We start from the raw sequence: 15,731 nt of genomic DNA on the forward strand, positions 1-15,731 counted from the left end.
GGAAGTGGCCCAATATTTGGCTCCCCCTAAAGTCACTCAGTGACATTCAGCCCTCCTTCAATAGTGAGAAGTTTCTTTCTGAATCTTCCCAAATCAGTAGACCAAGCCGTCAGAGCCCAGTTCTTCCCAGTTAGCAACTTCCTGACCCTCCCAGGTCCTGTCCCCTTCTTTGACAGAGGATCTCAGGACACTACCAAGAGAATGCTGATCACCAAGTGAGGTTGTATTTACGCTCCATTCTGGACTTATAAATGAAGGTTGGGTTTAGCGTCTATTTTTAAGATGAAGGAAGGAGAAGTAGGGAGGTTATAATATATCAAAAAACACTTTAGCTCTGATTTTTGGCAATATCTCTTTTTTAAGCTCCTAGAATTAAAAGTCTCATTGTTAATCTCCACTGCTGAGAGATGACATTGGGCATGTCATCTGAAAAGCTTGAAATGCTGGCAAAGATTTTCATTAATCTTTCAGTGGGACAGAAGTCAATGTCTACATTTTCCCCTTTACAATAGCCATGTGATTTTAATTAAGTTTATTTTCTAAACCATCAGTCAGAGGTCAGGTGGAATAAATATCCAGTTTTATCTTCTTAGGATTTACAGAATGGGAAGTCCTATACATCAGTGCATTCTTCTTGCTATGGACATAGCTCATAGGACATGCTGAGGATACCTTGTATCCAGCTGGGAATTTTCCCAAAGGCCTAGGTATTGTCTCTAACCTGCCCCTCTGGTATTTTAGGCAGCAAGGCAGAACCCATGCATGACCTCACCAGATGTCATAATTTTTATTCAAGAGCCCAAATAGTGAAACACACTCAGGCAAAATGAAAGACAGCAGTCTTCTTTTTTCCCTCCTTGATCATAGAAGAGGCATTACCTTGTTAATGGCAGAATTTAATTAAATCAATAGGCCTTTTAGAAGTTGATATTACCAAAAATCAGGGGATACATTCTATAAACAAGGTGAAGACATAGGACCAGATATCTAAAACATAAATATAAAACATCATATAAGTTAAATGACTGTCACTTTAGCTATACAAAGCAAAAACTGAGTAACTAATCTGCTTCTAAAGAGGTCAGTTAGGTTTTAATATCTGTATCAAACACGTCTACACTACTGTGCAGGCATTTCGTTCATGTCCATTTAAGAAAATAATTGTTGATTCCACTAATATTTTCTCTAAGCAATAAAATAAAGTAAGCTTTGAATAGTTCCAAGACAAGCCTTTCAAACATTACATGTTTGGGAGAACCCAGATGTTATGATACTATCTAAAATTGCTTGGAGAGTATTTCAATAATAGACAAGGTAATTCAGTTTAAAAAGCTAAACTGTAGCTCCATGTAAACACAGAGGGAAAAGATGCTTAAGCACTAACAACTCAAAATTTTGTGTATAAAATTTAAATATATACATATATATAAACTGTTTTTCTTGTGAAAATAAGAACTACAATTCATCAAAGGAACATACTTTATAAAAGACAGGATAGGGTGGGTGGGTAGTGACAATCTAATAATTACTCTGAGAATATCAGCTAAGCATCGATTCCCCTCTATCTGAAATAATGAGTTTTGTTAAGTTCATAAAAGATACATCACAGGAAATCATAAAAGTTTATGTTGAGATAAATAGGTTACATAATTACAGGCTTATCATAATTCTGATAACACCAAGCCATGCTAAATATTATAGGATTCCTGAGCTTTGTCAATTCACTTTCTCCATTGGCCCCCCACAGCCTTTCTTCCAGTGATTCTTCTATGTTCAGTTGAACATCTTTTTCCCTGATATTCAGCCTATGCCTTTGTATGTCTACTTCCACTGCTTCGTTTCTCCATTGGACTATCCTCAGGGAGAGCAATTGCACGTACACAACTCTCTCCTTCTTTAAAAATATATCACAACTGGGTGATTTTTCACCATCCTTTTCCCCAGACGACTAGTACTGACTGCCTTAGCCAAATCTCATCCCCCCACCAGCTTCTCTAACATTCTGTTCCATCATTGTACATGTAGAACAAAGGGGAAGTGTAAGGACAACAGTGTGAGTGTACGGCAACCGATTGTTCACTTGTGTACCACATAAATCTCAACACCATTTTGAAGATAAAAATCAGTGGGGCCCACTGATAAGCCTCGAGTTATAGAGTTTAACAATTGAGGACTCTGAAATAATCTATTCTCAATGTGATTTTCCAGAAATTCGTTAGATAATGCCACATTGTTAAAATCTGCCTTGTTTTTTTTGTGGGTGTGTTTTGTAGGATTTAAGATATTGAGAAGCTTAAATGTTGCTATAAAAAAAATCCAGTTAAAATGGTGTTTTAAAACTCTAAATACTAGACTAACTAGTGACATGACTATGTTGCTCCAGTTTTTTAAAAAAATAGACTTTTGGTTCTTACACACTCAGTTCCCACTTTTTTTTTTTCATTTCAGGCAACTAGTTCAGGAAGATATTTCCAACTTTAGATATCTTTTCCTATTAGTTATATTTTATGATTCAATTATTAGTGGAATGGTCATAAGAACCTTTGATTGTACATATAAATACAACCATATATTGTGAATTGATAGCATCCTTAAATTTACAATAAAAAATTTACGATATAAAATTAGTAGGTCTATTCTTTTAGAGGTTATGATATTTAGATATTACTTATATTATTTACAGGTAAAACTATAATGTCTTCATTTTAAAGAGAAATATGGCATATATATATACATATATTAAAATAACATTATATTAATGTTCTATAGAGGCCTTAGATTAATAGACCTCAGTTAATAGGAACAAAGGAAGACCCAAAGTCCAAATTCAAATGTCAATGGGAATTCCATTTTACCAAATTCCATACTATTGAGGGATTGCCTTATATCAAGGTCTCCAAAATTACTGATGGGAATTCTCTCAAACTAACTTTCTCTTCCTCTATTTTGCAACTGAAGAAACCTTATTTGTTTGCACTAATCATTCATTATAGTTTACTTTGGGAAGAAAACTGCTACAGCTGAATGCTTAAGGTACCTACTTCCCACAGCATCTGAAAATGAATGTGTGTGTGTGTGTGTGTGTGTGTGTGTGTGTGTGTGAGAGAGAGAGAGAGAGAGAGAGAGAGAGAGAGAGAGAGAGAGAGAGAGAGAGAGAGAGAGAGAGAGAGAGAGAGAGAACTTCTACAGAGATTGGGACCAAGAATAACTGGGGCCATATCTTAATTGTAGGGATGGAGAGGGACAGAGAAGCACTAATGGATCCACTGGTTTTACCTTTAGTTGGTATCATGGGGTATAATTCACCCACTGAAAATATACACACCACAAGCATGTTTCAAAAAGTAATTATTCCACAAAAAAAAACCCTCATAAATACAAATATTGAAGAGTGTTTTTTTGCCTTTCAATCCCCCTTTCTCCCTCAATCTAGGAGTATTGATAAGTACATTGATTTCCTATATGTATATTCTTTATGCTACATTTAGTTGAGCTTCTCATTTCTCTGGCCTTGTGAATGTTTCTATGGCTAACAAATTCGTCCCATTCTTTATCACTTCAAGGTGAAATTCTATGAAGCCTCCTAATCTTTCTGACTCCTTTTCCTAGCTTGTCAACTTGATTTTCCTCTAGTGCTTTCCTTACCTGCCTAGAGAGTAACTCTCAAATTTCAGATGACCATTCTAACACTCCAGGTGGGAATCATTCTTGATATCTAAAAATACACCTGTGAGTTCTGGGATATTTAGAATAGTATACAGCACTACCAGACTAGAAACCAGCACATTAGGAACGACTCTAACATGTTAAACACCAAGGTCCTCACCACATGGCCTGGGTTCAAGTCCTCACTATAAAAAAATATTTGGGAATTTTCTAGTTGGACTCTATCCATGCTGAATAAAGCCTATGCAATACCCCTTGTATAACAAAGACAGTAGTTTCCCTAACATAGTAGTGATTCAGGTAAGTCTTTTCTCCAGATTGCAAAGCATGCATCAGGTGTATCAAAGAGGGTTTCTTCCACTTCATCTTGGGATCTTTTCAGTCAGGACTTTTAAATTCTTTTTTTCTTTCTTTCTTTCTTTTTTTTTTTTTTTTTTTAAGTAGAAGTAATGGGGCTGCTATTTAGCCAAATGCCATTTGAGTGGTGAAAGAAGTATTGAGATATTAGAGGTTTATATTCTTCTGACATGGAAATTCCTGTCTTTCAGTAAGGCAACAAGACAGTTGAAATAGTGGAGTCAGTTCTTAGTTTCCCTTCCTTTATATGTATTTAGAGGGGGAAAAAAGAGCTCTATTACAATCATACCTTTAAACAGCTAATCTAGATTTCATCTCTTGTTGAAATTCTTCTCCAGCCAACGCCGGACTTCTTGAAGGTTGTAGTAGAAGGGGCCCTTTCCTCCCAGATAAGCAATTTTCTGTCTCTGCACAATACACACACGTTCAAAGGCTACCCCATAAGCTACATTGGCATTATTGTCCATGCGGTCAGCCACAACTCGGCACTGGGGCGGCAAGGAGAAACGCTCCAGAAGCTGATGGGCTGCTGTACATCGGTCTTCCTGGTTCCGGTGCTTCCTCACCTCAAAAGACAAAGAAGATGAATCCCCAGGCACTGCCCAACCATCTGAAGGATGAGCCTCATCGATGTAGACCAACAGGAAGTCAGCCACTGATGAGAACTCTTCTACCAGTTTGCTGAAGGCTGGCAGCTGGTTAGTGAAAGGAGGTCAAGTGGCTGAGCCGAAGTTGACCACCAGTGGGCGCTCAGGGCTGGCAAAGTCAAGAAGGTGGCACTCAGTTCCATCAATTGTTTTCTCCTGGGCACCATTTTCACTGTTGTCACCTCCTTCAGGATTGGAGACATGCACCACGCTGGAATTGGGGGCATCTTCACCCAATTTCACCTGGTGGTGAACAAAAGAAAGAGGGAGAGAATACTACATTAAACATTGTCACTTTAATTCACTCTATATAAAAACAATGGGCTCTAATAAAATGTAGTATTTCCTTCAGAGACTGCGGTAAACATATTGATTTGAGTAAAGAGGCATCATGGCAGGTAATGTAAAGAATGGCCCTAAAGAGAATCAAAGTCTGTTTCATTCTGTATAGTCACTGAAGGTAATTATTTTTATCATTGAAGGCATTGCAGTTAACGCTCTTCATAATTAAGTTGCGGCTGGTGTTCTTCACTATCCTTACTTTGCTGTCAAAGCTTAGCACACATTATATAACAAATGATTAATTGACTTCATTTTAAAAGTTAAATGGTCTACTTAAAGACAAATTATCAGAGTCCTGGGACATAGTACCTCTTTCTGAATTCCCACTTCATAATTCTAAAATACTCAGGGAAGACCTTTATTTTTCTGCATGATGCTAAGTCATTTAATCTCAATTGATGCAGTGATACCAATGAGCTCTGTTCTTGGCCACAGCGAGAAAACTTGGGGTTCACCATTTATAAAAAGAGCTAGTCCCACTTCACCTCTTCAGCACTTCAGCTTTCCCATTTGTAAAATGGTGACAGTAATGCCTGTCGTCTTCATATGGTTATAGGAAGATAATATAAAAAAATAGCTTTTTGTCCATGATTAATCACTGCATGGGTGTAGGTTGCCATTATTAGTTGACACCCAAACATGTAAAAGAGAATGACATCTTTCCTGGGCAATTCTATGTTTAAAAATAAAAATTCTCCTTAGAAGTGATTTGAACTCTCCTCAGTATGACATCCTTCCTGGAAGTTTCTACAGCTACTGCTTACTTTGGGTTCTTAGGACTAGAACCTCATCATTTCCATTAAACAAACAAACAAATGAACAAAAACATAAAATTATTCCAGAATTCTACTTTTACTTTCTCACTTCTCATGTGTTCTGTTTCTTTCCCATTTTCTATCTAGGATGTCACAAACCATTTACTTTTCTGTCATAGATTTTAGCAACAAGCTCCTCTGCATTATAAAATACTCAGACAGAAGAGGTATAGAAGAAAATTGTTCCCTATGCCCCCTTTACTCATGGTTTAAATAGTTGAACACAGACTGAAAGAAAGTTTGCTGGCCTTTGGATCTGTAAACTGATAATACAAAGCAGGCAACATGAAAGAGCCAATTACTTCAGTTTGAATTAACACAACTGGATCTTCCCCTAGAAAGGTTCCATCAAAGCCAATAACATCAGGGACAATTTACGGAAGTACAATTGATTTTTATACACTAACGTTAATATTACAAAACACTTCCAATTGTATCAACTTATTCCCTTCATATAAATACAGTCATATGGATAACATTGATGTTAACTGAAGTCCCTTAGATGTGAATTGTTAAGACTCAACAATCCAAACTGATATAAAACACTCAAGGGCTTTTATTCAGAAGCTTCTAACTGATGTTAATGCATAACTCATTTTTAACTGTAGAGAAAAAATTGAAGAAGTCCTTTCTTTCCCTTCTGAAAAATCCGAGCAGGGCAGGTTTAAAACAAGTACTATTAGTTTTCTAAAAGAAATCTTAGAATAACACTCTTCTTTCTTAGAAACAGAAGCTGTTGGTGTGATTTAAATAGGTACATTTATTTTCAGTCACTATCAGGCAAAAGGTTATTTTATTTATATTAATTTTCTTGGTTAATTGACAAGTAACACTAGATGAAGAAACCTAATAAGCCTCCTTGAGATGGATTATTTTATATAAGCCACATTCATGTCTAAGGTATTAAAATATACTTAAAGTGGAAATATATACATTTTAAAGATATAAACCTTTTAATCTATGGGTTCTTTTTGTATTTCTTTGTAGATTTAGGGGGTAGATAGCATTACCATCACTTTCCCACTAGATCTTTCCTATTTAAAATATCAGTAAATGTTCTAGGAAGGCTGCTTTTAATGATATTTTTGTGCTGTGTTCCTCAACATACTTTAACATAAAGATCTGAATGCATTCCAATCGGTCTGAATCCATTAGCTGTTCCACTTCTTGTTAAGTGAGCAACCCATACACAGGAGAAAAATCATCTCTGGACTATTAGACTTGTGGATTCTTGGTAGGTGAAAACATGCACCTGCCTTTTAGAGTCATTTTTAAGACCAACAAACAATTGTGGGGTCTTGTTAAATGGGCCTCTGATGCCGCTGGCTCTCACCCAAGCAGAATTGTTGATCTTTGCATTATTCCTGGTTATTCAACTGAATAATCTAATTTGATGCTTCAGTGACAGGTGACTCTCTTGTTACCTGTAGTTAATTTTCTTGGAAAGTTAAAGTACCTTCTTCTTCTTAGTGACAATGTATAATTCAGCCACATAATTCTTTCCAAAACACAGACATACTAGCTTACTTTAGAAAATTTAGAACAAGTATAATGCCTTCACTCTAAAATTCAAAATTAAGAAAGTTACCAAATACAAAATGCTCTTTGTGGGGGGGTGTTTGGCATTTTGTTAAGCTGGGATATATACATTACACACACACACACACACATACACACACAAATACACACATACATATACACACACACACATATATATATTAGTTTTATTGAATGAATTATTGAATGAATGCTAGTGGTTGTCATCATAGGGAGGGATCAGTGAAGAATTTTACACTTAATATTATAATAACCTTGACCTGCAATGAACATAATCATATTTGGGAGATGAATGAGCTCACTGAGACAGATAACTGAGAAATGTGAATCCTGGAAACCTACTGTAGAGTACCGCATAGTACTACAAAATCAGTACCTCATGCTGTTGATCTGTTCTGAATTATCTCAACCAGTTAGTGCATAAAATGAAATAGCCAATCTTCTGCGTTTTGTCGAGCATCCATGGGACCCTACTGCAGATTAGAAGGTCATAAACAGATATCTTATTCATGAGAATGACCAGGCAAGAGAAATGCATAGGTCAGACCAACGCCATTAATAATAGTATAGGGGATGCTGGATTTTGTCTAATGCTTTTCCTGTGTCTATTAATATGATCATATGATTTTTAGCTCTCATTTTGTTTATATGATATATCATGGTAATTGATTTGCAGATGGCCCTAGAGGTATTATGCTAAATGAAATAAGTCAGAGACAAATACCTTATGATCTCACTTATACGTGGAATCTAAAGAACAAAATAAATGAACAAATTAGAAACAGACTCATAGATATAGAGAATAAACTGATGGTTGCCACAGAGGAGAGTGGTTGGGAAGCTGGCTGAAAAAGGTGAAGGGATTAAGAAACACACATTGGTAGTTACAAAATAGTCACAGGGATGTAATGTACAGCACAGGGAATATAGTCAGTGATGTTGCAGCTGTGTATGGTGTCAGATGGGTACTAGACTAATAAGAGGGACCATTGCATAAATTATATAAATGTTTAACTGCTGTGCTGTACATCTGAAACTAACATAAAATAATATTGAATGTCAACTGTAACAGAAAAAAAATAAAGTAAATAATGCTAAAAAAATAATACTATGGGGGAAAAACACCCCCGCATGATTTATAAGTCCAAATATGAGTAGACCAGGAGTCTGTTTTTATAAGCATCACATACTAATTGTAAAATTTGTCCATCTTGGCTAAAACCTGCTGATGAAGGATAATTTAGTAATAATAAGGAAAAAAAATTAGAAATTTTAAAAATGAAAGTTTGCTTTAAACGAAAAAGAAAGTCTTTTAGAAGGACATTATTGTTCATTTCTCATTTTCACATTAGCTCACTATGAAAATGAAATTCCTATTATGACCAGAGTTTCAAATGCAGAATTTCTTGGTTTGCTTGGTTATGCACCCTGCAGAGATGGAACAGGAGAATCACCATTGCCTTCAATGATGGTAGATTCTTTGCTTCCCCCAGGAGTAAAGCTCCCCTTGACAAAGAGCCAAAATGACGAAAAAAAATAAAGTTGGTCTCATAATAATAACATTTAGGCTGCAGGAAAGAAGCTCAACAAAAACAAGTTATCCCCTGGTACTTCCAACTTTGTTTTAATTTCCCACAGTGGCACAGAAAGTCTCCTGGCCACAAGTTACCTATCATCTTAATTTCTCCTTCTTAGAGGGTTTGTGTTTGGTTTTTGTCCTTAATGAGACATATTTGCCAAAGAGCCATTCAAAAGGCATTTTTTACTCTTGCGGAAGAGTAATTAGGTCGGTACCTCTTTCCCTGCCAGCATTAGCTGCTCTAAAGAGAACCCTGCCTAGTATTTAGTGCCCAAACACAAGAAGCATCATTTCCACTAATTGGTCTTGAAGTTCCGATGTTCCCAGAGGGTCCCTTTATTTTGCAAAGATCAGAAAGGACATACGTAAAATGCAATATCGTCATCATTGACTTTTATCTCTCTCTCATCTGCACGATTACAGCTGTCCTTCCTTATGTTTTTGTAATCAACATCAATACAACACCAATAAGGAAGGTAAATAAAAGATTTGCATTTTTACAACAGTGGACATCTCTGGGCCAAGCTCAAATGTTGTAGTAGCAATATTTATAAATATGAACAAGTGTCAATATACGGCATACTTAAAAATTTGATTCCCTTGATGATGAGATTCCTTTTACTGACAGTGTTCAGTGCATAGGGAAAAGAATAATGCTGCTTTAGCATGTAGACTGTGAAATGCAGGGCAAGGGAATAAAAGAAAGGACCATTCATCAAGTAGAAGCTGAAAATAAAGCATATACTACTAACCTTGTTCCCCCCCCCCCCCCCGACCCCTTACTCCATAGCCTGATAAAGGCTTCTGGACAAAATATCACCTAATTTCATGATAGAAAGTAAAGCAAATGATAAAAATGGGGTGGGGGGAGGGTAGCAGAACAATATTTACACATCCTTCTTGCTATCCAAAGCCCTGGACTGCCTTTGTTCACTATCAGGAAATTTCAAATTCCTTGACATAATGACCAGTCTACATCAATGTCCTTACAAACTTAGCCAAACAATTATTAAGCAGTGTTAACCATTTACATTCAAATTGGGCAACTAAATTAGAGTTGGAGAATAAGCTACCTACTCTTTTCCTCTGGATTCAGTTCCCTTTTGACCATTCTCTTTTCGATTCCTACCTTAAAAATGTAACTCCAAGCTCTATCATTTCCCACTGTTTTATCCAAGTGATGGACAAGCTTGGCTGTGGCCTCTTTGTGTTCTTTGAGAATGTTTTTCTCTTAAAAGAGCCATTTTCCATTGTAGAAACTAGTGTCAAATGGTTTGAGGTGAATGAAGAGGAGGAGGAGAATGTTAAAGAGAACCTTTCAAAACCAAAATTATATGTTCAAATGAATATGTTTTCTGTGCCACTGCAATATTAACCATGCGGAAGCTAAATTGCTTGTCAGCATCTATACTGTGTGTTTACTTTTACACTTCATTTAGGTAGGAGCTAGGCTCCCAGACAGGGTCTTCTGCTTATTGGTTGCATTTCTGAGTCCTTAAGCACCAGCAGGAGGATGCAGTGTTAGATGTAATGACACTGATTAGGATAGCTTAAATAACAAATATTTATTATTCATCTCAATCAGCTTAAGTTTCTGGAGGCTTACATTTTCATCAAAACAGTGCATGGAACTCCCTCTAACCAATCCCAAATTATCTTTAAAAGCTTCCCTACAAAGTTAATTTTAAATCCCATTCAATATTTTGATGAAGTGTTTTGTTTTGTTTTGTTTTGATTTGTTCTACTTTAATTTCTTTGTTACCTCTTGTAGGAGACAAACACAGGGGTAACAGTTTTACGGCACTTTCTCCCAAGTATCTGACATTCAACAACAAGGAGAATTAGAGATAACATGCCTAATTGTACCACATATGCATATATCCCTCATCCTGGAAAACTCTGTTTCTCGGGGTGGCATCTTCAAAATAATGCAAGTCAGGATTGTGAAATGCAGTGATGCCATCTCAAACAGAACCTCCTCCAGTGTGTCTCTAGAAAGGGCTACACCTAGAGATGGTAGCACAGATGACAACAACATTCAGGGAAGTGATTCGACCTGTTTCAGAGTGACCCTCAAATGCCACCACAGCAACCACCACTCTTGCCATACTTGGAGACGGAAGAAAAACTGAATTCAGTGCCGTATTTGCAATGTTTCCGTTCATTACATACCCAGTCCAGTCTTGTCTCTGGACATGTGGGTTCTTGGGTTTCTTCTTCTCATGGTAGCTATTATATAAATCATTAAAAGAAAACTTAATAACATTGGTAGTGAACTTGGTCACTAATCAAATCAATAGACATAAACAGTACAGGAGAGGACGACATAAACCATATGTAGAAAAAAGAAAACAAATTGCTCATCCTTCTCAGTTTCTTGGAATAGGAAAAACAAAGTATTCATAATAAAGCAACATGTTGGAACCCTATACATTAGTGAAAGAGAAATAAATAACAATGTTTATTACAGAGGCATTTGTTTGTTTTTCCCTTTTAATTTCAATAAGCTGCTTAATGAGAGAAACAACCTCACTTTATATACGTGGGTAACATTGCAGTCCCTGTGTGTCAGGTGAATGATATTTATATAAATATGTATACATCTAAGTTAAATTTTCCCAAGTAGTGACTTTTCTTTATAGGCAAAAGTCAATTGTCTTTCAAAAAAGTAAGGGTTTCATATGCTGAGATCAAACCACTGACATTGCCATTCTATCTCCTGAGACCTACAAAATACAGATCTAGATGATGAATCTTCCTAATTAGTAATATGCCTGACATGCCTATGCTCTCCCCACCCTCCTCCAAATTCTCTGGTCCCAAAACAAAACAAAAATCTCACATTCAACGTATACATTTGTGGGAATGAAATGAGCATTTCAGTGTCTCTTTATCACATCTCCCATTGGCCCCACATACAGAAGTGAGTTTTACTGTTAGAACTTCGAGCATCATTTCATATTATTTTTCACTTACTATCATGAGCTGTAATAATTCTCCTGACTTTAGAAAAAAAAATGCAAACCTTCTACAGGTTACCCTCAATAACAAAGACATGCATTATAGTAAAACTTCCTTAATTCACAATTTTTCTGGAACACTTGTTTGCTTTCCATTGGAATAACCCTATTCTGGATTCCTCGTGACTAGAAGTGACTTCTTTTCCTTTCCTGATACATAGATTTAGTTTTCTAGTATTTATTTATGGAGGACGCATTGCCAACCCCCTCTTTATTCTGAGTTTCATTTCTGTTTCTGAGGTGTTGTCTCACTGTAGCATACCATTTCACTGGCTTCCATAATCTTCTCAAACTCCCCTTCCTGGCATTTTGGAAAAGGTTCCCCAGTACTGCTGCAGATAACCAAGATTGTCTGCTTTCGTAGCAACTTTTGCCAAATGAGTCAACTCTTCTTTCCCGGGGACCTTCAGGAGTCGTATGGGCATAGGGGGAGGGGGCAATTGACTAAGGACCAATGACGCAATATTCCACTTTGCCCCTTAAGATCTGAGTTTAGGACACTCCAAGCAGCAAAAAGGTTAGAATGCCAGCATTCTTCACTGAGAAACAAAGCTCCTATATCTGGTTTGGAGAGAACAGCCCTTGGGACACACCTTCCACAGGTAAGTGAGGCCACCGCTCCAGTGCTCAAGGCATGCCTTGTAACAGCTTTGAAATTGTAACAAACCATAGACCTAGCTGCTCTTTCTAAGACAACTTATTTTACTTTTGAGAAAGAAAGCAAATGTGGTTCTTACAAAGTCTGGATTTCTGACAGCCAGCTCTCAGATCTTTCTTGTGCAAACTGATATCTAGTAACTCGGGACTCGGTGCCTGATAACCACTTCAAAAGCATCCGTGTAAAGGATGACGCCGCACACAGTCTTGCTTACATTAACTCTTACCTCTACCGGAAATGGAGCGGGTATTATGCCAAATCACACCTGCTGGGACCATTTTGATAAGTTCTTGTCAACGCTCTAAGAGTTCTGAGTAGCATTTTCTTTTCTTTTTCCTCGCTTCTCAATGCCCACCCATTGAACTGTCTTTCCTAATGCACTTCACATAGCAGTTCATCAAGCAAAACATCAAAATCGCAGTTTATAACAAGAGCAGATTAAATGCAGCAGTCTCCCCTCTCCCAATATTTTCAGTCTTTTCCCAAACGTATTGTGTCAACACAAATACCCTCTACTCCAAAACGGCAGCAAGTCATTAATGCCCCTTCTTTAAAAAACAAAACAAACAAAAAAAACTCCTTATTAGATCGCACTTAGTCATGGCTGACTACCTGTCACCCCCAAATCTAACTTGTGTGACAGGTGGACAAAGTAAAGGCAGGAGTTCATCTGAGCATAAGCACTAGGCCCCCGGATGGGGTTCCACAGTTCTCACTCCAGTGCTCCCAGGGGCCTCCAGTCCCAAACATTCCAGCCCCTGCCCCTGCTGACCTAAGGAGAAGCCCCTCAGGGCAGCTCACCTGTTTGTAGGCATCGAGGAGGAAGCTCTTCCAGATGCAGCGCATTCCCTCTGAGGTCAGCATGCGCCTCCACTCCCCGCGAGTGGACTTGGAGCGGCTCAAGAGCAGCACCACGTGCTTGAGGAGAATGACCGAGTCATAGAGCGCCAGGAAGAGGCAGTTGGAGAAAAAAACTGGCAGAATTTGCAGTGTGATCAGCAAGTCTACGCTGAGGATGCCCATCTTCTCTGCCTCCTGAGTCAGTTCCCTTGTGCGCTGTGGTTCACCTTCACCCTCTTATTTAAAAGGGGGGTGGTAATACAGGGAGTGAGGGGAAGTAAAGGGGAAGGCTGGGGGGTGGGAGAGAAGGAGAAAAACTAAATTAAAAGGAAGCCCAAGCTGTCTCCTCTTTCAAAGAAGCAGAAATGGCAAGACCAAGTCCAGTCTCTCCAGCCCAGCAGTTGGATTGTGCCCATCAATTCATTCAATTCCGAGCTGCTGCCTTTTTTTTTTTTTTCAGGATTTAAGATGTTAAAAAAAACAAAACAAAAAACAACAACTGGCGTCCCCGTCCCTAATCCAGTTACCCCTCTCAGAGTCGGTTAAAGACAGGCAGTTCTGCTTTCATTTCCAAGCACCTATGAGGCTGTGGCAGAAACTGCAAAATTTTCTTTAGCTTTTCATTGTCTCTATGTTCAGAAACGTAGCCTGTTTCTTTCTTGAATTGCCAGAGTTTTTAAAATGTGCTTTTAGGGTAGTTTTTTTCTCCCCCTTCTTTACTCCGTTTGACACACACTTTCTGTTCTCCTTCTCCCAGCCTGTCTCACGCTCACCCTTCCCCAGGAGCGACTGACTCCTCTCCTTTTGCTCACTCCCTCTGGCTTTCCTTCGTGCTATCTGTGGTGCAAAGTGCTCTCTCTGCAGCCTAGTGAGTCTCCCTGAAGCCTTTTATACATTCCCTGGCTAATTGCTGCAATAGAGAAATGAAAGCCTAATCTTGGTAAAGATCTTGACGTCATTGAGAAAGAGGGCTTTACTTTGGCCAGGACTGCAGTGAATAGAAAAGCAAAACTCGACAACTTTTTTTTTTTTTAGAAGTGGGGGGGAGGGACAGTGGAATTTTGCTTTGTGATTTAAAGAGAGAGAGAGAAAAAAAATTAATACCTTTGACGGTTTTCAGGAAATGCTTCCAAACTTTGGGAAATGTAATTTAATATAATGTGTAGATTTGATAGGTTAACACTCTCTCCTCTGATTATTATTATTGTTATTATTATTCATTTATGATGAGGGGGTTTGAAAAGAAAAGATCCTGGAAGACAGGTAAAAAAGAGAAAGATCATCTATGCTCTAATTCTTACATTTGATCTTTATACCTAGATATTCTGGTCTCTCATCAAATTTGTGACCTAGGTTCCTTAAATATTTTTGAGTCACAATCTTACTTAAAAAAATTCAAAGTGAGTTGTGAGGTGAAAAACTTTTTAAACTCTTTGAGTATCATTATCATCATAGCATTTCTCTAAAGCTTGCAGAAAATTAATACAAGTATTCTTTTTCATTTTACCGAAGTTTCCAATGCAAACAAAGAAAAGAAAAAAAATCTTCCAGACATGAAAATAAGCCAGGTGACCAGACCTCCTTTTAGTTCCGTTTTGCCTATATGCAAATTAAATTAAAACTTTCCATCAAATAGCATTAAGATGGCATAAGATTGAGAAATAAATTCTTTATGGTAAGAGAGCTCTTTGCGTTCTGCACTTTCCCTGTTTCTGGTAGCATAACTCCTAGAAGACCCGACACTTTAGGGAATCTTCCTTTTTGCTTGAAAAAAATTTTTAATTAAATTTGTAGGTGGTTAGGAACAGACTTTGAATTGGTTCAAGACCCACACTGACCACTGCTCAATGTCCTATCTCTCACATTAGTCTCCAAGATGGACAGGTATTTAGGCACACAAGGCTTTGGCAGAATGCCATGACCCCACCTCATTTCAATTTTCCTTCCTCACTTACCTAACAGCTAATCTCTAGGAATTACGTTTTCTTGGAAGAAGGAGTGCCAAGTACAGACACTGGGTTGGGTAAATAGAATTTTAATTGAAAATTAATCAGCTGACTTTCTTATGTACACAGAGCTGTCACTAAGCATGAGCTAAACTAGTGGGCGCTAACCTGTGGTCAGTACATTTGTTTTTGTTTTTGTTTTTTTTTCTGGGCCTAAAACCTACAAGATCACAGAAATAATTTAAAAGACTAGAGCAGGGTCATTAATTGGTGGGCCCATGAGCCGAGTTCTGCATGCAGATGC

At 37.7% G+C, this 15,731-nt stretch overlaps 1 protein-coding gene across 1 annotated transcript; it reads right to left on the reverse strand.

Annotated features, from left to right (window-relative positions):
* Positions 1 to 1,603: 1,603 nt before the first annotated feature.
* DIO2 (iodothyronine deiodinase 2) lies at positions 1,604 to 14,311 on the reverse strand. The gene is made up of 3 exons (XM_081049860.1): positions 14,255 to 14,311; positions 13,443 to 13,771; positions 1,604 to 4,913 (listed from the first exon to the last, which is right to left on the reverse strand). The coding sequence occupies exons 2-3, from the start codon at positions 13,662 to 13,664 to the stop codon at positions 4,335 to 4,337; spliced, it is 801 nt and encodes a 266-aa protein (XP_080905986.1). The 5' UTR covers positions 13,665 to 13,771; positions 14,255 to 14,311; the 3' UTR covers positions 1,604 to 4,334.
* Positions 14,312 to 15,731: the final 1,420 nt, after the last annotated feature.

Source organism: Rhinolophus hipposideros (genome assembly GCF_964194185.1).
Source record: "Rhinolophus hipposideros genome assembly, chromosome: 5".
NCBI classification, from domain to species: domain Eukaryota; kingdom Metazoa; phylum Chordata; class Mammalia; order Chiroptera; family Rhinolophidae; genus Rhinolophus; species Rhinolophus hipposideros.